The sequence below is a fragment of the Mustelus asterias genome, chromosome 28, assembly GCF_964213995.1.
Source record: "Mustelus asterias chromosome 28, sMusAst1.hap1.1, whole genome shotgun sequence".
NCBI classification, from domain to species: domain Eukaryota; kingdom Metazoa; phylum Chordata; class Chondrichthyes; order Carcharhiniformes; family Triakidae; genus Mustelus; species Mustelus asterias.
In genome coordinates, this window is record NC_135828.1 from 13,678,965 (window position 1) to 13,702,902 (window position 23,938).

At 39.9% G+C, this 23,938-nt stretch overlaps 1 protein-coding gene across 3 annotated transcripts in view; it reads left to right on the plus strand.

Annotated features, from left to right (window-relative positions):
• Positions 1-23,938, plus strand: part of LOC144480253 (calcium-activated potassium channel subunit alpha-1) — a 797,282-nt gene that overhangs the window by 377,418 nt on the left and 395,926 nt on the right. For all 3 annotated transcript variants that reach the window (XM_078199542.1, XM_078199543.1, XM_078199544.1), the window contains exon 3: positions 14,337-14,398. In XM_078199542.1, coding sequence (XP_078055668.1) covers positions 14,337-14,398 — 62 coding nt within the window. The remainder of the gene's footprint in view (positions 1-14,336; positions 14,399-23,938) is intronic.

Here is a 23,938-nt window from a genome sequence, read left to right on the forward strand (position 1 = left end):
AGTCCAAACACTCAGTTCAAGTTCAACCAGTGCTCTGTCTGTCTCTCTGAAAGAAATTCTGAGCTTGCACCAATACAGATTAAAACAATAGTAAGTGCACAGAGTAGAATCACCAAGATAATTCCAACACAGAAACTAAAGTTACGAGGAAAGACTTGTTCTGAAATGTGTTTACTGAAGAGGAGGCAAAAAAAAAGACTTAATGTAGACTTTTTATTAGAGATTTAAAAAATTCTAAAGGGCTTTGATTATAAACAACTATTTCCTTTGGCTGGGTATTCAGTGACATTGCCAATTTCAAATTGGCACAATAAAGAGATGTTTCAAGACATTTCTTAATACACAATGTGGGAACATGGAATATCTTTCTCATGCTAAGTGCTTTAGTCAGAAATCATTGCATCTTTTGGAGGAACATTGAATAAATATTTGAAAAGAGCGGTGGGGAAAGTGGCATCATGGAAAATTAATAGTAAAATGTCAACTGGTAAGAAAAAATATTCAGCCACTTTTTTGATACAGAATACTTTCCCTATGAGTTGAATCATAGGTCTATTATCTCAGCCTCTGCAAAGCTCCTTTTTATTTGTCATTTTAACTGAACTCTATCCTTCAAACATGTTATTTTCTTGGATGCAAATTGGTAATAGGGCTTTTTGGATGTGGATTTGCTTCACCTGTGCCTCTTCAAAGACACAAAGTATAATTACACGGTCCTTAAATTGCTGCCAGCATGGTAAAACAACTTGATTCAAATTCTCACGATGGTGCATGAGGTTATTTTAAAAAAAGTTCATTTTCTTTATCCCCAAACTAAACAGTGAATACATTGTGTACCAAAAATAAAGAACATTTAAAATTGAGAAGAATAAAAAATGAGCATCACTCATCAGTGACATTCTTTCTAAAATATTTAAAATGTAGATACTACAGTAAAGAGATCAAATTACAGGAGTTTGAATTCATTTAGATAAATTTTATTTATTAGTGTCACAGGTAGGCTTACATTAACACTGCAATGAAGTTACTGTGAAAATTCCCTAGTCGCCACACTCCGGCACCTGGTTGGGTACACTGAGGGAGAATTTAGCATGGTCAATGCACTTAACCAGCACTTCTTTAACCAGACTGTAGGAGGAAACTGGAGCACCCGGAGGAAACCCAGGTGGACACAAGGAGAACGTGCAGACTCTGCACAGACAGTGACCCAAGCTGGGAATCAAACCTGGGTCCTTGGCGCTGTGAGGCAGCAGTGCTAACACATTGCCACCGTGCTGCTCATAGATATCTTAACCTGATTCTCTGTCAAATTTCTGCTAATAAACTGAACCCATCTAATATCCTCTGAAACTTGATCCTTCTCCAAAGTGTCAACCTTCCCTTTAAATCTCCCTCGTGTTGTTTAACATGAAATTTGTATTCAAATTTAATCCTCTTTTGGTCTCTACTTTAAGGGGAAGGGAATATATTTTGTCCCATCATAGATGATTGTGCTGAGGAATGCATGCTTTTGTATTTTTGCACCCAATGTTCAGATTGAGCATGCGCGTAAAGAGTGATGAGCCCCAAATCTCAATATAGGAACCCTGTTTTTTCTGTAACAGTGAATATATTTCATACTAAAAATAACAAAATTTAGCAGAAACAAACGATTGCCACTCAGTAGTATCTACTTGGTTTACAATTCACCACTTAATGGATTATGAAAAGCCACCCCCAAATCTTCCTTTCTTGACATTAATTAAGGGCCTACCAATTATTTTGGAACACAAATTAATCTTTCTCAAGTTGTATGTTTTAAATAGAGAGCAGCTAACACCAGAGTAATGACTACAAGGCAGTATCCTCACCTCACCAAGGGGTTCTGATGCCATTATGAATGGTCCAGAGCAAAGTTTGCACAGTTTATAAACCGCCACTTCAATCCCAGCATGGTTATTACTATGTGACCTTTCCGGTTTCCGCATTGCCTATCGCTACAACATGTGTTTGTGAAATTGTCAGTTTTAAGCCAGTTGATGCTAAAGACTAGCAGCTGCCAGATGCTGGATTGGGTCCGACCAAGTGCATTTCCAAGGACCAGGGTTTCACTTAACTAATAGTTACTTTTTTGTGGTTTGATGTTGCATTAAAGAGTGTCATTTTCTTGGATTCAGATTCCACATTTCTGAAGCTGGTCATTTGATAAATCACGACTTCACACACCATTGTACATGATCTAATTTCAATTCTTCCATTAATTGCTATGTCATAGTAACCTAACTGGAGGGTTCTTTGTTGCTCTCCATATTCATTCTAATAAATCACTGTCGATTTGTAAACATTATGCAGACCAGAACTATTCAGGTATTCTGTTATGCAGAATTATTCCCACACCCTTGGTCTTCATACTTGTGGCTTCATATTTAACATTCTACTTGATAATTCATCTGCAGTTTCAGCTGTGGACAAAACTCACCCCTTTTCTACTTCTAATTAATGATCAAACATTTCTCTTGTAACAGAAGATCACTTTGCATCATTTGTTCTCGATGGAGAAAAGCTAACTCGGGTAACTGCAAGTCCGTAATCTCATCAGAAGTTCTGATGTCATTGCGAATTATTAAAGTTTGTGCAGTTAGGAAACTGCCAACTGGACCCCCAGATGACAATATAGTTGTAAAAACACTTGCGACTATTATTTTACTCTACCCACACAAGCATAATCTCTCTCCAATCTTTCCTACTTGTCTTTGGGCTGACAGAGTTACAAAAACATCAATAACCAAGGCAATCCTAATAATTGACATCCACATTAAAGGATTCATGAATATGATGTATATTGAGTAATAAATATGTTGGTTATTTGAAGGCCATTACCGTTAGAGGAATGTTGGCTAGGACAACAAGAAAACTATTTGTTTTTCATTAAAAAAAAACTCCCAGTGCCCTGGGAGTTTAGCCGGCACCTGAATAATATGTGGCCTTGCTTTAATCTTTCACCGGAAGGACAGCCTCTCTCACAATACAGAAGTTCCTCAGCGCTGCATGGAGTGACAGCCTAGTTTAAATGCTAAGTGTTGGGGTGGGATTTACACCTGACTAAGGAGCAAAAGTGCTACTAACTGAGCCAGGCTGACCATCTTCAACAAAAATGAAGTGTTCCGCAGTTATGTTGTGCAGAGCTGGTAGTGAAAGCTATGCTTGCTCTTGGTTAACAAACTTAAGATGATTTGCAACAGGAAAATTGAATAACTATTTTGAATAAATGGCTAATACTTTGGTGGAAACCTCTACATCTTACTATTTAATTGTTGGTTCTGGTTAAGTGCATATTGCTACACTGAGCTATTGCTAAAGGCTTGTCTTTGACTGCATCACTGGCCTGTTTCTAAAGTGTGCAGGGTACATATATATTGAATGTTAAAGAAGATGAGAGCAGGTGGTAATGTTACTGGGCTAGTAAGCCAGAGGCCTGGACTAATGCTCCGTATCCATGAGTTCAAATCTACCATGGCAGCTGGGGGAATTTAAATTCAATTTATAAATCTGAAATTAAAATGCTCTTCTCATTAATGAGATTAATAATCATAATGATAATACCGGATTGTCATGAACACTCATTTGGTTCATTAATGTCCTCTAGGGAGGAAATCTGTCACCCGTACCTATCTGACTTACACGTGACTCCAGATTCACAGCAATGTGGTTGACTCTTCTGAAGTGGCCACTCAGTCATATCAATCGATTACAGAAAGGGGTACTCTGGGTCTACCAACACATGGACTGCAATGATTCAAGAGACAGCTCACTACCACTAGAGAATAATTTAAAAAGTGCATAAAGGAGGCCATTCAGTCAACCATGTCTCTGCTGCCTCTTGGAAAGAGCAACTCAATTAATCCCACTCTCATTCTCTTTCTCAGTGGCCTACACTTATTTTTTCTTTTTTCGTATTTATCCAATTCCCTTTTGAAAATTGTTATTGAATCTATTTCCACCATTCTTACAGCCAGTGCATTCCAGGTTATAAAATTCACCGTGCGAGGGAAAATAGATTCTGCTCATCTCCCGGCTGGATATTTTGCCAGTTATCCAAAATCAGCTTCCTCTGGTTTCTGATCCTCTTGCCAATGGAAACAACTTCTCCCTTTCCTACTTTATCAAAACCCCTCATCATTTTAAACACCATTACTAAGTCTCTTCTTTGTATATGTGGGTGGTTGAAATTTGCTCTGATTTTTTTTTAACCTTAATTTATCTAAGGAAAAGTGAACTTCCTGGTGCTTCATTTTAAATACTGTACGTTGTCCATTCTCGATAACAAATGAGCATATCCTGATCATTCTAGTACAAATCCCTTTTACATATAAAAGCAAGTTTAACACAAAGCAAATAATATGTTCTAGTTCTTTAAATATGCATTTGACTGCAGCCCATTATATCCCAATATTCCCATCTTGTTGCATGCTGTTTCAAGTATAAAGGACAGCAGTCTTCTTCAGTATGTAGCCAGTGAAACGTCTTCATTGAACTGAGGTTAAGATGTCTGCCTCCAGAGGCAGCCTCATGACACAGCCACATGACTACAGAAAGCCTGAGGTGTCAATCAGACTGATTACATTTCATAACCCAAGTATAAACTAACTGGATAAACATCCAAGTACAATTGCAGAGGTTTAAGAGGTTTACTTTCTTGTGAGAATTTGTTTTCTAAGGAGAAGCACATAAGTGCCACTCCAACTAATGGAGCCATATTTAAGTATTAGACTTGCCACTTAACAGCTTTTCTAAGAGCTCCATTACTGCCCTCACCACTGCAGGTGGGCCAATAATTGCATGTATCCACCTTTTCCCAGGCCAAGCCTATCTGAATTCTGAACTAACGTTTGTGGCCTTTATTGTGGTTTTTAGTCATTGAGACCAGGTGAAAACTGTCAATAAGTCACTCAGGGGAGCACTCACCCTTACCTCACTCCACTTTACCTATGCAACCTGCTGCACAAATGTATCCCAGTTCACACCGCCTCTTCTAACTCCGATCTGCTCCGTAGCCACAATCCCCTCCCTGATCACATGGCTGTGCCATGAGTCTGCACTCTGGAATCGCCCCGAGGCCAGTCGGTCAAGAACTACATTCTTCGATTCGCCACTCTTCTCAAGACCTATGGCTTTGATTGCCTCTGCAACTCTTCTCTTAATTTCTGCTCAGTGCCACCACTCTGTCCCTTTTTGTCAAGATCCTTAGGACTTACTTCCTCAAGGATTAATGCAAGTTATTGTGGCTATTTGTGACCCTGAGCACAGTGTTTTAGTATTATTTTTAAAATCTGTAAACTGCGTAGATCTGCGTTGTCTTTCTGTCCTCCAGAGTACTCTTAAAGAGTGTGGGTGGAAAAATGACCGTGCTGGTGCTAAATCTGGAGTGTTCTCCACTTTTCCTGTCCCTCACCCTTTGTGATACTGATTATTAAAAGCACATGTTTTATTGCTATGGTGCAAATGTTATTCTCAGCATATTTTCATGGGGAATAATGATGGAGAGTTTTAAAATGTTTTGGGTGTATATCATTTGAAAATGGTCTTGCGAGGGTTGCACAACGAGAGAATGTTTTTAGCAGCGTTCTGACAGTACTCAAATTTGACTTTAAAAAGCTGTTATATTTCTCTGATATTTTACAGATGTTAAACTTTGAAAAAGCTAGTTCATAAATCTTTAACCCGCTTTGCATTAAAATCAGCTCCTCAGACAAATCATCACTGAGCACGTGCAACCGCGACCCAATTATTTAAGGACGGCATGGTGGCACAGTGGTTAGCACTGCTGCTTCACAGCGCCAGGGGCCCGGGTTCCATTCCGACTTTGGGTGACTGTCTCTGTGGTATTTGCATGTTCTTCCTGTGTCTGCATGGGTTTCCTCCAGGTGCTCCAGTTTCCTCCCACACTCTAAAGATGTATGGGTTAGGTTGGTTGGCCATGCTAAATTGCCCCTTAGTGCCAAGGGGATTAGCAGGGTAAATACATGGGGTTACCGGGACAGGGCCTGGGTGGGATTGTTGTCGGTGCAGGCTTGATGGGCTGAATGGTCTCCTTCTGCACTGTGGTGATTCTAGGATTCTATTCTATGTCCACATTGAGGCCATGGAATTTACTGATCTGATTGCAATCATTCAATTACTCTTTTTGAAATTACATAAAGTGGTATATTGGTGGTAAATGACACAGTCACTTCATTGCATAAACTGCTTCAGATTGTTAGCTGCTGCATTGTTGGTACTTGAACTTTTAATGCATGTAAGGTCCAATTTGCAAAATGTCCCCAAGTGTTTGGTAAGAGTGAAAACTAGTTTCATTTTATTGGGATGTTTCCAGGCGGGTTTAGCCATGTCAAATTACTTTACAGACTGCTAACAAAATCACCCGTTGAAGGGATGGCAGGGTTCAGGGAGCAGGCAATCTCTTGAATGCTTTAGTTTTTGCAGTTTGATCTTTACCTGTGCACGAAGGTTATTTTCTATAACACTTGCCTCTCCAGTCAGTGTCTTTGGATTGTAAAGTATCCTGAGACTGTCTCTTCATGTAAATAGTGATGCTTAAATTGTTGTTCAGTTTGTTGCACAGAAAAATGTTTTGCAGTTGTACCAGTGAGCATTAGACAGTAGCCTCTCGACACTGAAGTTTATTTCTGCAAATGACAGCGTATTGCCTTGTGTATTTTCATATTCGATGCCTTTGTACCCGTCGACATTTGCCTCGTGCTATTATCTATTTATGGTTCGACTTGTGTGCTTGACTTTTTATTCTTTGATCAGTTAGAACCTATATTTTTCTGCTGGTGTTATAATTCAGATCAGAAACACTCAAGTATTTTATGGAGCCAACCTGGATCACAAGTTTTGCACTTTGAATTTGGCTAGGGTAAGCATGATATGTTTCACCTCAGGTATGATTGGAATGACCCACTAAGGAGCTTTTATCAAACAAAGTTTATTTAAGCATATAGTTAACATGTATTGAAAGAAAATTAGTAATACCTTTTATCAATTACAAACAAAACAACCATGATAATGTATAACCCTTAACAAATATATCTAAAATGTTCCAATCAAACAAAACTTCCCAGAGACAAAACCCTTTCCACAGGTATAACACAACAAAGACTAATGCCTTAATATGAACGATAAACCCAGAACAGTATGAAGTCAGAACAGCTTCCCAGAACACCAGGGAGAGACTCTGGTCAAGCCACCAGCAACAGATTTTCTACTGCAGGAAGACGAGAAGCCTTGCTTTCAGCTAACCAGCAGAATTTCTAAAACCAGGGCGAGAGAGAAAGACTTCTTTTCAGCTTGATGTCCCTTCTAAAACTCAAACTGCAGCCAGCCGAACAGAAAATGAAACTTAAATTCATTCGGAAGAACAAAAAACTGTCCTGCCAACCAGTCTCCCTTCTAACAATGCAGGGTCATAAAAGATCCCAAGGTTAAAATAAACAACCCCATTTAAACCACTGAAGGAGCAATGAAAGGACTCTTACAGACAACCTGGCAACAATGAGAGCTGAGGCTGTGAGAGCTGCAGAGAATATGATTTAAAAACAACATCTCTTAAAGGTACACTAATGTCACATTGGGTACATATTATCATTCTTCTAAAGGATGGGTAACCGTTTGACACGTTAAAAAATAGTAATAGGGGATCTGTAAGGTAGAACATTCAGCTGAACTGGCAAATTTTCCTCACTTATATTATTGAAAATGGGGCAGAGGCAGAATGTAATTTTACTGAAAATATATAGTTTGTAACCCTAATATTGTTTAAAAATTTGTTATTTCCACACATTGCAATACATTGATATTTCAGTATTTCTTTCGGTGAACATTTCAGTTTATGTTTCAGTGTTTGTTGCCATTATGTGTATAACGATTGCATCATTTAAATATTTACCTAGAGCAACTTGTGTGGAAACACCACAATTTAATGCATGCCCATGACCATGGTGGCCTGGACTGCTAATATATTTTAAATTTCAGTTTATATTCGGCAGCCTTAATATAAATGTTAAATTTAAGCATATTTTACTCTTTAAAATAAGTCAGTTAGGCTTATAGAATGTACTAGTTATTTGTTATCAAGGGGAGTGGTAACATTGATGGCCCCTTTATTACTCATTGTCATGGTTGTACTCAAACCTACTGACAACTCTAATAGAAAACCATGCCAATAACTGGGGAATCTGAGCACGTGGTTAGCCAATAAAGTAATCTTACACTTGGATGGAGTCCTTATTTTCTCAGACACAAGTTCCATGCAGCTCCTGTAGTGCTGTCCAGAAATCATGAATCATTTTGAAACTTTTTCTTTGGTTACAGCAGTGTGTGTTCTGTCAGAATTTACAGACACGTGTATAAAATATTTATTACATTTTTTTATATATATATATGTATATATAAAATACCTGACCCTTCAGGCTCCGCATGCCCTCCATGTGGCAGAGACTGCAGACCCGGCATTTGACCATTTTAGAACCTATCAAATCACAATGGAAGCAAGTCATCCTCAACCCTGAGGGACTGCCTCAGAAGAAGAGATGTGTGTGTGTGTGCGTGCGTGCGCGTGTGTGCATCCGCACTCACCCCAAAACCGGAGATTCCTGCCCAAGGTCAATGGACCTTTGTGTGGTCCGCCCTCTGCCCACTGGCGGGCAAGATGGGAAAATTCCCCCCATATATTTATGAAGTATCAGTGTTTTGCAACAAATGAAAATCTCAGATGTTTGTAGCAATGTTGTGGCTACAAGCTACAGTTTGATTGAAATAACATGCTTGCCTTGCTCCCTGCAATAAGAGTATGAAGAGAGCAAAAGTTACTAGTTCTGCTGAATGTTATACCTTACAGATCCCCTATAACTATTTTTTTTAATGTGTCATTCATCCTTTAGAAGAATGACAACAGTATGTACCAAGCAGGAAAACTATAGGTTCCAATTGAACATAGAATAATAGGTTGTGTGTGTGTGTGCGCTCATATATGTGCCTGTATGCATCTATGCATATACACAATGAGTGATTGCAATCATAATTCCAAATTTATGTCAGTTGCATAAACAAAGCCTCAGAATATATTATGAGGATTGATTGTATTAATTTACCTGCAAGGTTGATAGTTTGTTCCTTTTCATGCTCTCACCTATGTTGCCACAGTGACTAGCTCAAGATCGTCATTGCTCAAGGCTGTTTGGCAGCCAACCGGCCATCTTCTAGCTGGGGGAAAGATATAAAAACGAATTCAAAAGTGAGGTAATAGATAATGGACTGACTTAAATATTAATTGGTTTGGACAAGGAATTATTCTTTTACTATTGTTGCTGGTGGTGAAAGAGTGGGAGAAGGGTCATTGAGGAACAGGCTGAGCATCGTTTTCTGGTCTTTGTGAAGACGAATGAGATTTTTGAATGATGCAGACTGCTCTAAATAACCATAAGCTCTGGTCTCAATTTAGTGCCTGAATTTTGGGTTAATGTAAGTAATGAAAATCCAGCTCGGTTCCCTTGGATTCAGACTCCTTCTGCGAAAGCGGTGCAGAATATGTCCATCGAAAGTGCGTCACTTCCCTTCATGCTGATCACAATTTTGTTCATGCAGCTAAAGCATATACACAATTTTTCACAGGCTCCTGGTGTCAACAGGTTGAAATAGAATGCCTGCTACGTAGCTGATGAATTATTTTGTTTTTAATTGTAATTGTACTTCAGGTGTTTGATATGATGTTACAACAGCTGATATTTTTATCTGATGCCAGCTATACATGGCATGCTTGCTTTTCCTTGGGGCTGAGTGGCTATTGATCTAAATGTGTAAGGGACAATCTGCTGCTTGCATCCAACTTTTTTAGCCTAGGGGTTACCCGTGGTGCTGCAGAGCACAACGGGGAAAAAAAACTCATTCTAATGTTGACACTCACTTCAGGCTTAGAATTTTGGACCTACATTCTTTGTTACCTTCACATTCTGAGTTACATAGCCTGCATGCAGCCACATAACCCTGCACGTTAGAGACCTGGATCATGCAACCTTACCAAATTTCTCACCCGTGAAATGTCACATTCAGTAAACCTCACCTCACAACATAAAGCCGTAAAACCCAGAGTCACTTTAATCATCAGTTGTGATGTCAAGTCTTTTGGGAAGGTGGAAAGGACATTCACGAAGGACTGACCCTTCAGGCTCCACATGCCCCCTAGGTCTGGTCAAGGGACTTGAGTGAATCACAGAAGCGTGGTGAGGAGACTGGAGATTTTGGGCTTGTTTCCCCTTAGAACTATAGAAACAGTGCAGAAGGAGGCCATTCGGCCCATTGAGTCTGCACCGATCACAATCCCACCCAGGCCCTGTTCCCGTAACCCCACATATTTACCCTGCTAATCCCCTGATACTAGGGTCAATTTACCATGGCCAATCCACCTAACCCGCACATCTTTGGACTGTGGGAAGAAATCGGAGCACCCGGAGGAAACCCAACCAGACACGGGGAGAATGTGGAAACTCCACACAGACAGTGACCCCGGGCCAGAATTGAACCTGGGTCCCTGGTGTTGTGAGGCAGCAATGCTAACCGCTGTGCCACCATGCTGCCCCTTTGAGCAGAGGGGTTTAAGGGTAGTTTTAAAATTCAAAATTAGAATTCAAAATGATAAGGCGTTTATGAAGTAGATAGTTTGAAATTGTTTCCACTGGCAGGAGGATTGATAACAAGAAGACAAAGATAAGATATTTGGCAAGAGAAAAATCCAGGGGATGACATTTGAGATTTTTTACACAGCGAGTTCTTATGTTCTGGAATGCTCTGCCGAAAAGGACGGTGAAAGCAGAAAAGAGAATTTTGTATTTACTTGAATAAGGAAAATGTGCATGGCTATAAGAACAGGGTAATGAGACTAGTTGGATAGCTCTTTCAAAGTCCTGCACAGACACAATGGCTTCCTTCTGTGTTGTATTATTATATTATTAACAAAAATAAACTTAACATGTCCACAATTACAGAGTCAGTAATTGAAAAGCGAAAGTAGATTTATTTTTTGAGTATAAAAAAGGTTCCAAAAGAAATCCGGGAAATTATAGGCCAGTAAGTTTGACGTCGGTGGTGGGCAAGTTATTTGAAGGTGTGATAAGGGATAAGATCTACAAATATTTGGATAGACAGGGACTTATTAGGAGAGTCAACATGGCTTTGTGCGTGGTAGGTCATTTTTGGCCAATCTATTGGAGTTTTTCGAGGAGGTTACCAGGAAAGTGGATGAAGGGAAGGCGGTGGATGTTGGATGTTGTCTACCTGGATTTCAACAAGGCCTTTGACAAGCCTCATGGGAGGTTAGTTAGGAAGGTTCAGTCGCTAGGTATACATGGGGAGGTAGTAAATTGGATTAGACACTGGCTCAATGGAAGAAGCCAGAGAGTGGTTGTGGAGGATTGCTTCTCTGAGTGGAGGCCTGTGACTAGTGTGTGCCGCAGGGATCGGTATTGGGTCCATTGTTGTTTGTCATCTATATCAATGATCTGGATGATAATGTGGAAAATTGGATCAGCAAATTTGCTGATGATACAAAGATTGGAGGTGTAGTGGACAGTGAGGAAGGTTTTCAAAGCTTGCAGAGGGATTTGGACCAACTAGAAAAATGGGCTGAAAAATAGCAAATGGAATTTAACACAGACAAGTGTGAGATATTGCACTTTGGAAAGACAAACCAAAGTAGAACGTACAGGGTAAATGGTAGGACTCTGAAGAGTGCAGTTGAACAGAGGGATCTGGGAATACAGGTACAGAATTCCCTAAAAGTGACAGGTGGATAGGGTCGTAAAGAGTGCCTTTGGTACATTGGCCTTTATAAATCGGAGTATCGAGTATAAAAGTTGGAGTGTTATGGTAAGGTTATATAAGGCATTGGTGAGGCTGAATTTGGAGTATTGTGTACAGTTTTGGTCACCTAGTTACAGGAAGGATGTAAATAAGGTTGAAAGAGTGCAGAGAAGGTTCACAAGGATGTTGCCAGGACTTGAGAAGCTGAGTTACAGAGAGAGATTGAATAGGTTGGGACTTTATTCCCTGGAGCGTAGAAGATTGAGGGGAGATTTGATAGAGGTGTATAAGATTTTGATGGGTATAGATAGAGTGAATGCAAGCAGGCTTTTTCCACTGAGGCTAGGGGAGAAGAAGACCAGAGGGCATGGGTTAAGGGTGAAAGGAGAAAAGTTTAAAGGGAATATTAGGGGGGGCTTCTTCACGCAGAGAGTGGTGGGAGTGTGGAATGAGCTGCCGGATAAAGTGGTAAATGCGGGGTCACTTTTAACATTTAAGAAAAACTTGGACGGGTTCATGGGTGAGAGGGGCGTGGAGGGATATGGTCCAAGTGCAGGTCAGTGGGACTAGGCAAAAAATGGTTTGGCACAGACAAGAAGGGCCAAAAGGCCTGTTTCTGAGCTGTCATTTTCTATGGTTCTATCGACTCTTCGTCAGAACTGTTTAGTTGAATGAAAAGTTATGACCCCCTTCGCTTTAGTACCCTTTAGTCTGATGACAATTTACCATTAACCTTGCATGGATTGGTGCCAAATGTCTTACAAGAATGATACTTGGACTTCAGGGGTTTAATTGTGAGGAGAGATTATACAAATTAGACTTGTCTTCTCTAGAATTTAGAAGGTGAAGGGGTGATGTGATTAAAGTCTTCAAGGTATTGACTGGAAAAGACCGAGTACATAAATATGAACTATTTCCACTGGTTGGAGATTCTAGAACTAGGGGCATAATCCAAAAATTAGGGCCAGATTGTTCAGGAGAGATGTTGGGAAGCATTTCCTCACACAATGGCAGTTGATGCGAGATCAGTTGCTAATTTTAAATCTGAGATAGATCATCTTTTGTTAAGTAAAGGTGTTAAGAGATATGGGCCAAAGGCAGGTATTTGAAGCTAGGCCACAGATCAGCCATGATCTCATTGAATGGCAGAACAGGCTAGATGGGCTGAATAGCCTACTCCTGTTCCTATTGATTATTTAAGTACATACAAGCATATAAATTCATGCAGGAGGAGGCCAATTGGCCCCTCAAGTCTCCTCCGCTATTCAATAAGATCTGATTGTAACTTCATCTCCACATCCCTGCCTACCCCCAATAACCTTTCCCTTAGATAGAAAGATCTGTCTAGCTCTGCCTTAAAAATATTCAAAGACTCTTCCTACACTGCTCATTGAGGAACAGATTCTAGAGACTCGCGACTCTCCAAAAGAAAATTTTTTCCTCATCTTTGTCGTAAATGAGCGACCCTTTTATTTTTAAACGGTGACCCCCTAGTTCTAGATTCTCCACATCTGTCCTGTCAATACCCCTCAGGATCTTAAATATTTCGATCAAGTTGCCTCTTACTCTTCTAAACTCTCGTGGATATAAACCTAACCTCTCTCTTTCCTTGTAAGACAACCTGCCCATTCCTGGTATTAGTCTAGTAAACCATCTCTAAATTGCTTCTGTAGCATTTACATCTTTCCTTAAATGAGGGAACCAATACTTTACATAGTACTACTGATGTGGTCTCAGCAATGCTCTGTACAACTGAAGCATAACCTCCCTACTTTTGTAATCAATTCCCCTCACAATAACATTCTATTAGCTTTCCTAATTACCGGCTGTACCTGTATTTTAGCCTTATTTGCGCTAGGACACCCTGTGCACCCCGGAGCTCTGCAATCTCTCACTCTTCCTGCCAAAATGGACAATTTTACATGTTCCCACATAATACTCCATTTGCCAGAGTTTTGCCCACTCACTCAGCCTTTCTTTGTCTCCTTATGTCCTCCTCACAATTTACTTTCCTACTTATCTTTGTGCAAATTTAGCAACCATACCTTCAGTCACTTCACCAAGTCATTTATATATATCCCCAGCCTCAAATATTTCAAAAGACTTTGTTACGGCCATATGATTAATTTTAGATCAAATTTGACAGGCTCGTCAAATGATTCGCCTAAATGTCTGACCACAAGTTAGTTATAATGCATAATTTTTTTTTGAGTGTTACTGAGATGAAACATTGAATTCAGAGCCCAGAACTTGAGGGATTTATTAATAGGTGAAGCATAAGGAGAAAAAAGTGTTATTTATAACAAAGAGACACAGCAATGTGTCTCAGCAAAACACTGGCACATTTAATTTGGCGCCATCTTTGTGTGGATGAAGTTAATATTGATTAGAAGTCCACAGTAATATGAATCTTGCTGACTGTATTTATAGTTCACTTTACTTTTGTTAATCCCTTCTTTTTGGTCTTCTATCTCAAAAGCTGTTTCTTTTCTCTTTTTCAGGTGGTCTTGGTCTTTGCTCTCAGCATTGGTGCACTTGTAATATACTTCATAGATTCTTCAGAGTAAGTACCACAATACCTTTTAACTTGGCTTTTCCAATGGAGCATAGGCAAAAATGCTAATCATTTCTATTTATAGTTTTGTATACACTTTTGGGGTAACTTGTGAACTAATACTCATGATAATAAATATTTCCAGCATATAAACTATTTTTCTGCTATTCTACATTTTGTGCTTTTTAATTAATTTAAAAGTATGAAATCCATAACTTTTGGGAGCATTTTAATGTGTTCTCCTTACCTTTTTCTTAACAGTTAGTCGACGGCAACCTTTCTCCAGGATGCGTTTATTTTACATTGGGATTGCAGTTTAGAGGAAATAAGCTGCTTTCTCTCATAATTTGTCAATAGGAGGATCACTTCTATTTATAAGAAGTATATCCTTCTTATGCTGTCGGCATTGCAAATGGAAGTTTTTTTTGAACATTGCTGTACGCTTGCTAACCAAAGGGCACCGATTTAAGATAATTGGCAAAAGAAGCTGACGTAAAATGCCTTGTTTTACACAATGAGCTGCTATGATCTGGAATGCACTGCCTGAACTGGTGGTGGAAGCAGATTCAATAGTAACTTTCAAAAGAGTTGGATATATACCTGAAAAGGAAAATTTTGCAAGGCTATAGGTAAAGAGTAGGAGAGTAGGACTAATTAATTTTTTCAAAGAGCAGGCATGATTATGTCTGTTAACAGGGCTGCCAATTACTTGACAAAATGCTGGAAGCATTCAACAGGTCGGGCAGCATCTGTGGAGTGAGATACAGAGGTAATATTTTGGACTGATGATCTTTCAACAGAACTGAAAGAAATTATAGGTAACAGTTTATAAGCAGCACCTGAGTCAGGGAAAAAAAAGGCAAAAGGTTGGCGGGATTGAAAGAAGGAAAGGCGAGATCTCTGTTAGGGCAGAGACCAGAAGTACTTGAATGACAAAATGGATGATGGTGCAAGGCAAAAGGAGGGTGTTAATGGACAGTAAAGAAACAAAAGATATATCCAGGGGGGATGTAAATGACAACCACAGGACCATTACCGGACCCTGCTGTCCAAGAACATTTTCTAGCATATAATATGCAGATAAGAGAAAATTTGACAGCTTTCTCAACACATTATGATGATGATCAAATAACACCACAAATTAGATGGTGCAATGTAACTGGCAACCTTAAAATGCTCAGCTGGCATATGACAAGTTGCCACCATTGGTTCTAAACTCTTGTAGAAAATACTGCTATAAGAAACAGAACTCACTGACTGCTTAAGTTTATTTTTTTAATTCCACCTACAATGTTGGGCATCATGCTTTTTATGAGTATTGTCTCATGCTTCAGCAGTTCAGTGAGATGAGGAAGGCGATGGAATCTTTGAGCATCAACCATCCAGCTCTTAATCTTGTCATTGACCTTCCAGTGAAATTGAACATATCAATAGTATTACAACAAAATACTAAGAGTTTGACATAATTAACATTTTTGCAAGTTTTTTTTTGGTTAAATGCCACCTACCCACCTTCAAAATGAAATTGATGGCAGACGATCCATAGTTACAAGCCTGGAATGGGAACCAATGGGATTTGGTGAACATTTACACCAAATTGTAGATGAAATGTTTCAGTCCTTTATTGGTCGATTGGATAGAACAAGGGAAAAGGAAACAATAGTTTACTTTTTAAAACCTTAAAGTGTTACCATTTTGGAAACAGAGAGTGCATTGGGTTTATTGTGCTCACCTGAGGTGGCCTTCGGACTGATTTTCTTCTGAATCACATTGGTTACAGATGTTTGGGAAGAGGAGAGTGCACAAATGTCATTGGTGCTATTTCATTTGACTTTTTTTGTTTCCTTGCAACACACAACCCTGATATCATTCATCCCAGCCTGCTGAAGGGAAGACAAAACATCTGAAGTACTTTTCTCATTAGCTGCTTTTTGCACAGCTTTGGTGGCGGCAGCAACTTTGTCAAAAGCTATCTGGTGCTTACTGGCTGGAAAGCTAGAGATTACAAGTTTTTTTTTCCTGAGAAAAGCTACATGCTAACATTTTACTAATGGAATCTGCCATCAAAAATAACTTGATCTAATACCAGCTCTTTCTCCCATTCATTTCCTCTTAAAAATATCAAATTATTAGTTCATCAAGGTAAGATGTGCATGCTCTTGTTTTACTCTCTTGATTGTATTAGACACATTTGCATTGCTGAGGAATGTAGACACGTTAGAGGCGTAGTGTTGAGTAGAACTGCTGTTCAAACACAGAAGCATGCAGTCCCTCACCCACTTACTTTCGGACAGACCTATTGAACTTATTAGCAACTGCCTTTCTCTTCAATTAGTCCTTTCTATGTTAGTGTAGACATTTGCTGATTTGGGAATGCTTTCTGTAGATAGAAAATAGCATTGCATGAATTAGAAATGGCCGCCATTATTCACGTTTATTTTAGTAGAACAGTTTAATTTTTTTGAAAACAAAATGTATTACAATGTTTTTGACGCAGCTTCAGCAGTTTTGGTGTGATGTTTTTGTGTTGAATTATTTTGTAGGGCAAACGATCACTGGGAAATGCAGGTGTTGGGTGTTAATAGTTGTCTGCCTTGATTTTCTTGTAATTCTCTTCTGGCAAATGACTAGGACCAGAGGTCTTCTCTCTTCACCTATTCATAGAGACTTTCTACTTTATCAGTTGATTAGTTGCCCAGCGTTAGCTGCTTTAGATGCTGAAGCAGATATTAGTCCATTCTCGTCTGCAGGCTTTCAACTGCACTGATCAATACGGGGATTAAAAATGCAAAACTTTTCCAATTTATTGCTGAAAAGTAATGAGATTCCGCTGAGTTTCAGCTTGTCCATTCTTATTCAGGAATTTTTACCTTTACTTTCCTCTTAAAATTCTGGATTAAATAGATGCAAAAAACCGAGTGAATACTGTAATACTATAACTATTAGGGGTCCCAAAATATTGATTTTCTATGGCTTTTGTTAAGTAACATTGCTCTTGGTCATAAAATGAGCCGCACCAGAATTAACACGTTTAACTGGAGTGATGATTTCCTTTGCTTTTGGAATAGATAAATCATGATTTCAAAAGATGGAGTCCAGAGCCTGCAGAACTTGTATAGCATCATGTATAGTCCAGCCTCTCTCACAGTCAAGAGTAACTTGGTGCGCACAGCATACTAATTTATCCGATGTAACTGAAACATTTCTAAATTGAGGAAAAACAAATTTTATAAAGTTGCGAGGTGATCTGGCGAAATGGACTGGTTATAGTGATAGATCAACAGGAGGCATTCAAGAGTAAGATTTTAGAGGCACTAGTAGACTTGACCCCCCCCAAAGAAAAATGGTGTTACTGCCAAATCAAGAGCCCCCTGCTTATCCAGAAGCGTACAGGGTAAAATAATGCAGAAAAATAAAGTTTATGACAGTCATAAAAAACCTAATACTGAAGAAAGCCTAGAGGAGTATAGAAAGTACAGGAATGAAGTAAAAATAAAGGAAATTAGGAAAGCAAATAAAGGATATTAAAATGTTGGCATGTATAATTGAGGGAAACCCAAGATGTTTTATCAGTTCGTTAAGAGCAGGAGGATAACTAAGGAAAGGGCAAGTTCTATCAGGGATGTACAGTATAACTTGTGCAAAAGATGTAGGGAGGTTCTTAATGTGTACTTTGTCTTCACAGTGGAGAGGGATGATGCAGACATTCTAATTACATTTTTGATTTGATTTATTATTGTCACGTGTATTGGGATACAGTGGAAAGTATTGTTTCTTGTGCACTGTACAGGCAAAACATACTGTTCATAGAGTACATAGGGGAGAAGGAAAGGAGGGGGTGCAGAATATAGTGTTACAATTACAGATAGGGTGAAGGAAAAGTTCAATTTAATATAAGATAGGTCCATTCAAAAGTCTGATGGCAGCAGGGAAGAAGCTGTTCTTGTGTCAATTGGTACACGTTCTCAGATTTTTGTATCTTTCTCCTGTCAGAAGAAGGTAGAAGAGAGAATGTCCGGGGTGCTTGGGGTCTTTGATTATGCTGGCTGCTTTTCTGAGGCAGCGGAAAGTATAGGCAGAGTCAATGGATGGGAGGCTGGTTTGCATGATGGATTGGGCTTCATTCACGACCCTTCATAGTTTCTTGCAGTCTTGGTCAGAGCAGGAACCAAACCAAGCTGTGATACATCCAGAAAGGTTGTTTTCTATGGTGCATCTGTAAAAATTGGTGAGAGTCAGAATGGACATGCCGAATTTCCTTAGCCTCCTGAGAAATTAGAGACGTTGGTGGGCTTTCTTAACTATAGGTCGGCGTTGAGGGACCAAGACAGATTGTTGGTGATCTGAACACCTCGAAACTTGAAGATCTTGACCTTTTCCACTTCGTCACTGTTGATGTAGACAAGAGCATGTCCTTCACTACGTTTCCTAAAGGGGAGGGTTATGAAATATTAAATATAATAAGCGCAATGAGAGAGGAAGTACTGGAGGGATTGTCTTCCTTGAAGGTGGATAAATCACCAAGACTGGATGGATTGTAACTCAGACGGTTAAAGGAAGCCAGGTGCTCAGAAGATCATTTTCCAATCCTCACTAAATGAAGGCAAGGTACCAGAGGTCTGCAAACATATATAACTATTTAAAAAGAGTGCGAGGGATCGGCCAAATAATTCTAGTCTGACTTCGGTGGTGGGCAAATTACTAGAGTCAATTCTGAAAGACAGGATGAAGTGTCACTTAGAAAGGAACTGATTAATTGAGGATAGTCAACATCAATTGTCAGGGAAGTTCACGCCTTACTAATTTACATTTTTTGAGGAAGTAACAAGGAGGGTTGATGAGGGTAATGCTGTGGATGGTGTCTACATGAATTTCAGGAAGGTATTTGACAAGGTCTCACATGGTAGACTGGTCAGAAAAGTAAAGGCCCATGGGAAAATGGCGAGTTGGATCTAAAACTGGCTCATTGACAGGAAACAAAGATAATGGTCAGTGGAGGTTTTGGCAAATGGAAAGTGGTTTCCAGTGAGATTCTACAGGGCTCAGTGTTTGACCCTTGCTGTTTTTGTATATTTTAATAAATAAGACTTAAATGTGGAAGGCATGATTGCAGGTGACACAAAAGTTGGCTATGTAGTTGTGAAGAGGATAGCTGTCAACTCCAGAATTACATCAATGGTTTGGCTGAATTGGTGGAGAAGTGGCAAATGAAATTCAATCTGGAAAAGTGTGAGATAATGCACTTGGGGAGGACAAACAAAGCAGGGGAATACACAGGAGGATAGTGGGAGGGGACGAGGAAGTGAGAGACTTTGGGGTCATTGTTCATAAGCCTCTGAAGGTGGCAGGACAGGTGAATAAGGTGGTAAAGAAAGCAAATGGAATGCTTTCCTTTATTGGATGAGGTATAGAATACAAAAACAGAGATGTAATGCTCAAACTGTATAAAATGCTGGTTAGGCTATGGCTAGAATTTTGTGTGTAATTCTGGCCACCACATTACAAGAAGGACGTAATTGTTATGGAGAGGCAATTTACAAGAATGTTGCCAGAACTGGAGAATTTCAGCTATGAAGGAAGATTTGATAGGCTGGAATTATTTCGCTTAGAGCAGGGTAGGCTGAGAGGAGACTTAATTGAGACTTACAAGATTAGGAGGGGTCTAGATAGAGTAGTCAGGAATGCTCTGTTTCCCTTACCAGAGTGGTCAATTATCAAGGAGCACAGATGTAAGGTTATTGGTGGAAGGATTAGAGGGGACATGAGGATAATCTTCAACCAGAGGATGATGGACGTCTGGAATTCACAACCTGGTTTAGTGAGGGTAATGTTCTATAGTTCTATGTGTAATTGTTCAATTCTGTTATGCCTCCTTTTCTGATTGAGGTTTTGCCCCATGACCTGCAATGATGTTGCAAGACCAACCTTGAATTTCCATTTGTAGTGAAGAGAACTTTATCTTTCTGTGTTATTGTAATGAGATTTTAATGAACATATTACAGTGACGGTTTCAGTGCCACCCTGGTGATGGTATCAATAACTGCCCTCCCAACATCACTGTGTCCCCTCCATGACCTGTCTTTGTGACACTTTTCTCTCACATGGTTCTTTGCGATCAGTCATAATATAGCAAGTGCACTTCTAAGAATGGTTTCTTCTCCTCGCCTCCAAGAATTCATTCCTGTCCCTCTCATTTTTTTGCTGTTATGTTTCCTTTCAGATTCATTTTCTCATGGGATGAAGTAAATTTCTATGTGTGTATTAAAATTCCAGGTTGATTCTGCACCTGCTCCCACAAATCCATGTTAAGATGCCTTTCTTTGATTAAGTCATGGATAATAAGAACATAAGAAATAGGAGCAGGAGTAGGCCATCTAGCCCCTCGAGCCTGCCCCGCCATTCAATAAGATCATGGCTGATCTGACGTGGATCAGTACCACTTACCCGCCTGATCCCCATAACCCTTAATTCCCTTACCGATCAGGAATCCATCCATCCGCGCTTTAAACATATTCACCGAGGTAGCCTCCACCACCTCAGTGGGCAGAGAATTCCAGAGATTCACCACCCTCTGGGAGAAGAAGTTCCTCCTCAACTCTGTCTTAAACCGACCCCCCTTTATTTTGAGGCTGTGTCCTCTAGTTTTAACTTCCTTACTAAGTGGAAAGAATCTCTCTGCCTCCACCCTATCCAGCCCCCACATTATCTTATAAGTCTCCATAAGATCCCCCCTCATCCTTCTAAACTCCAACGAGTACAAACCCAATCTCCTCAGCCTCTCCTCATAATCCAAACCCCTCATCTCCGGTATCAACCTGGTGAACCTTCTCTGCACTCCCTCCAATGCCAATATATCCTTCCTCATATAAGGGGACCAATACTGCACACAGTATTCCAGCTGCGGCCTCACCAATGCCCTGTACAGGTGCATCAAGACATCCCTGCTTTTATATTCTATGCCCTTCGCAATATAGGCCAACATCCCATTTGCCTTCTTGATCACCTGTTGTACCTGCAGACTGGGCTTTTGCGTCTCATGCACAAGGACCCCCAGGTCCCTTTGCACGGTAGCATGTTTTAATTTGTTTCCATTGAGATAGTAATCCCATTTGTTATTATTTCCTCCAAAGTGTATAACCTCGCATTTCTCAACGTTATACTCCATTTGCCATATCCTCGCCCACTCACTCAGCCTGTCCAAATCTCTCTGCAGATCTTCTCCGTCCTCCACACGATTCACTTTTCCACTTATCTTTGTGTCGTCTGCAAACTTCGTTACCCTACACTCCGTCCCCTCCTCCAGATCATCTATATAAATGGTAAACAGTTGCGGCCCGAGTACCGATCCCTGCGGCACGCCACTAGTTACCTTCCTCCAACCGGAAAAACACCCATTTATTCCGACTCTTTGCTTCCTGTCGGCTAGCCAGTCCCCAATCCACTTTAACACACTACCCCCAACTCCGTGTGCCCTAATCTTCTTCAGCCATATGGATGAGCCATAGTTCCCTCCACTTGAACATTGTGAACATCAAAACTAACCTGTTGTCTCCTGCCAAAAACTCCAAGCTATGAGTGTATTTTCCTCCCGACTACTTAATCAGGCTGAAACCGAAGGTATAAGATCTTCGTATTGCGTTCAATCCAGAATTGAACTTCAAATCTCATACCTTCATCCATAACCAAGGCCTTTTATTTTCACCTCCAGAACATTATCCATCTTGGCTTTACCTCTTTGCTCATCAGTCTCCTGAACTCTTTGCTCCATCACCTAGAGCTCCATCTCTAACCTTCCAAATCTCCAGTGCCCTCTTCTGATCTTGCACTCATTCCTGTTCTCGTTCATTTTTTTTTCCTCCAATGTATCAAATTCAACATTTCATTCTAGCCTCGTCTGAACCTTCTCCTTCTCTATCTTCAGCACTCCATTTACTCTGATCCTCTGACTTTGGCTTAGAGTCATAGACTTACACACAGAAGTAGGCCATTCGGCTAAATTCTCGAATAATTGGGTCAAGTTAAGGTGTGAGATGATTTATCAAAGTGAATCTAGTTTTCAGCTCCTTGCTTTTTGTGACGGAATTAAAGAAATTTTAGGTTTTAGATAATAGTACTGAAGTTTTGTCACAACCATAGCTCAGTGTAAAATCTGTCTTATGAATCTAAGGTAAAATCTATATTATGTCCAAGATTAGTTTATTCCAAATCACCACTCCTATTAGAGTCATGTGTTAAGGGACGTGTTGGATCAAAGTAGACTTGATGTCAAAACAATTTTATACTTTATTATATGCCCGGGGTGGAGAAACCTCATCTTGCAGTACATTATATTGTTTGCTGACTGTCCAGATATTAATAAAGCCTTTGGTTGCTGCTGGCATTCAGATTTCCAAACGATAAACTTCAGTAAGCTTGTAAGAGCATCCAGCTTGATTTGATTTGATTTATTATTGTCACATGTATTAATATATAGTGAAAAGTATTGTTTCTTGTGCTGTATACAGATAAAGCATACCGTTCATAGACAAGGAAACGAGAGAGTGCAGAATGTAGTGTTGCAGTCATAGCTAGGGTGTAGAGAAAGATCAACTTAATGTGGTTGAATATGAAACTGTTTAGTTTAGTTTATTTATTAGTGTCACAAGTAGGCTTACATTAACACCGCAATGAAGTTACTGTGACAATCCCCTAGTCGCCACTCTCCGGCGCCTGTTCGGGTACACTGAAGGAGAATTTAGCACGGGCCAATGCACCTAACCAGCATGTCTTTTGGACTATGGGAGGAAACCAGAGCACCCAGAGGAAATACACGCAGACATGGGGAAAATGTGCAGACTCTGCACAGACAGTGACCCAAGCCGGGAATCAAACCTGGTGCTGTAAGCCGTCACTGTAATCTGATCATTACAATCTCAGTACAATAACATAGAAAGATAAAGTTCTCTCCACTAAAAATGGAAATTCACAGTTGGTCTTGCAACATCATTGTAGGTCATGAGACAAACCGCAATCAGAAAAGGAAAATCAGAAAAGTTAAGCAAACTCCTTAATATGCTGGATGAGGAAAGAAAGTGGAGGGGGGTGCAGAAATGAGAGGAGGTTAATGGATTAATGGATTGACTGATCCACAAACTATTCGGCAGAGAAGTAGGATCCTGTTAAAGGATATAAATCATCATCTTGGTGAGACAATGTAAAGACACTAGAAACAGAGAATGTGCAAGTACCTTTTAGTGTCTCCACAAATGACCGATAAAGAAAAGGCTGGGAACCGAGGACCTGTTAAACATTTGATCATATAACTATGATCATATTGAATGGTGGTGCAAGCTCGAAGGGCCAAATGGCCTACTCCTGCACCTACTTTCTATGTTTCTATTTGACAGTGCCCGGGGTGAATGTTGAACTTTGGCAGTGGCCCAAGTCTGGCAGGGTCATATAGGCATCTGTTGGTAAAACAAATGCAAATTTAATAGATCATGGGTTTGGTCTTGACTTTTTGGGCAACAGACTGACGAAGCTTATGGGCTAGTCGCTTGCTCTTGATAT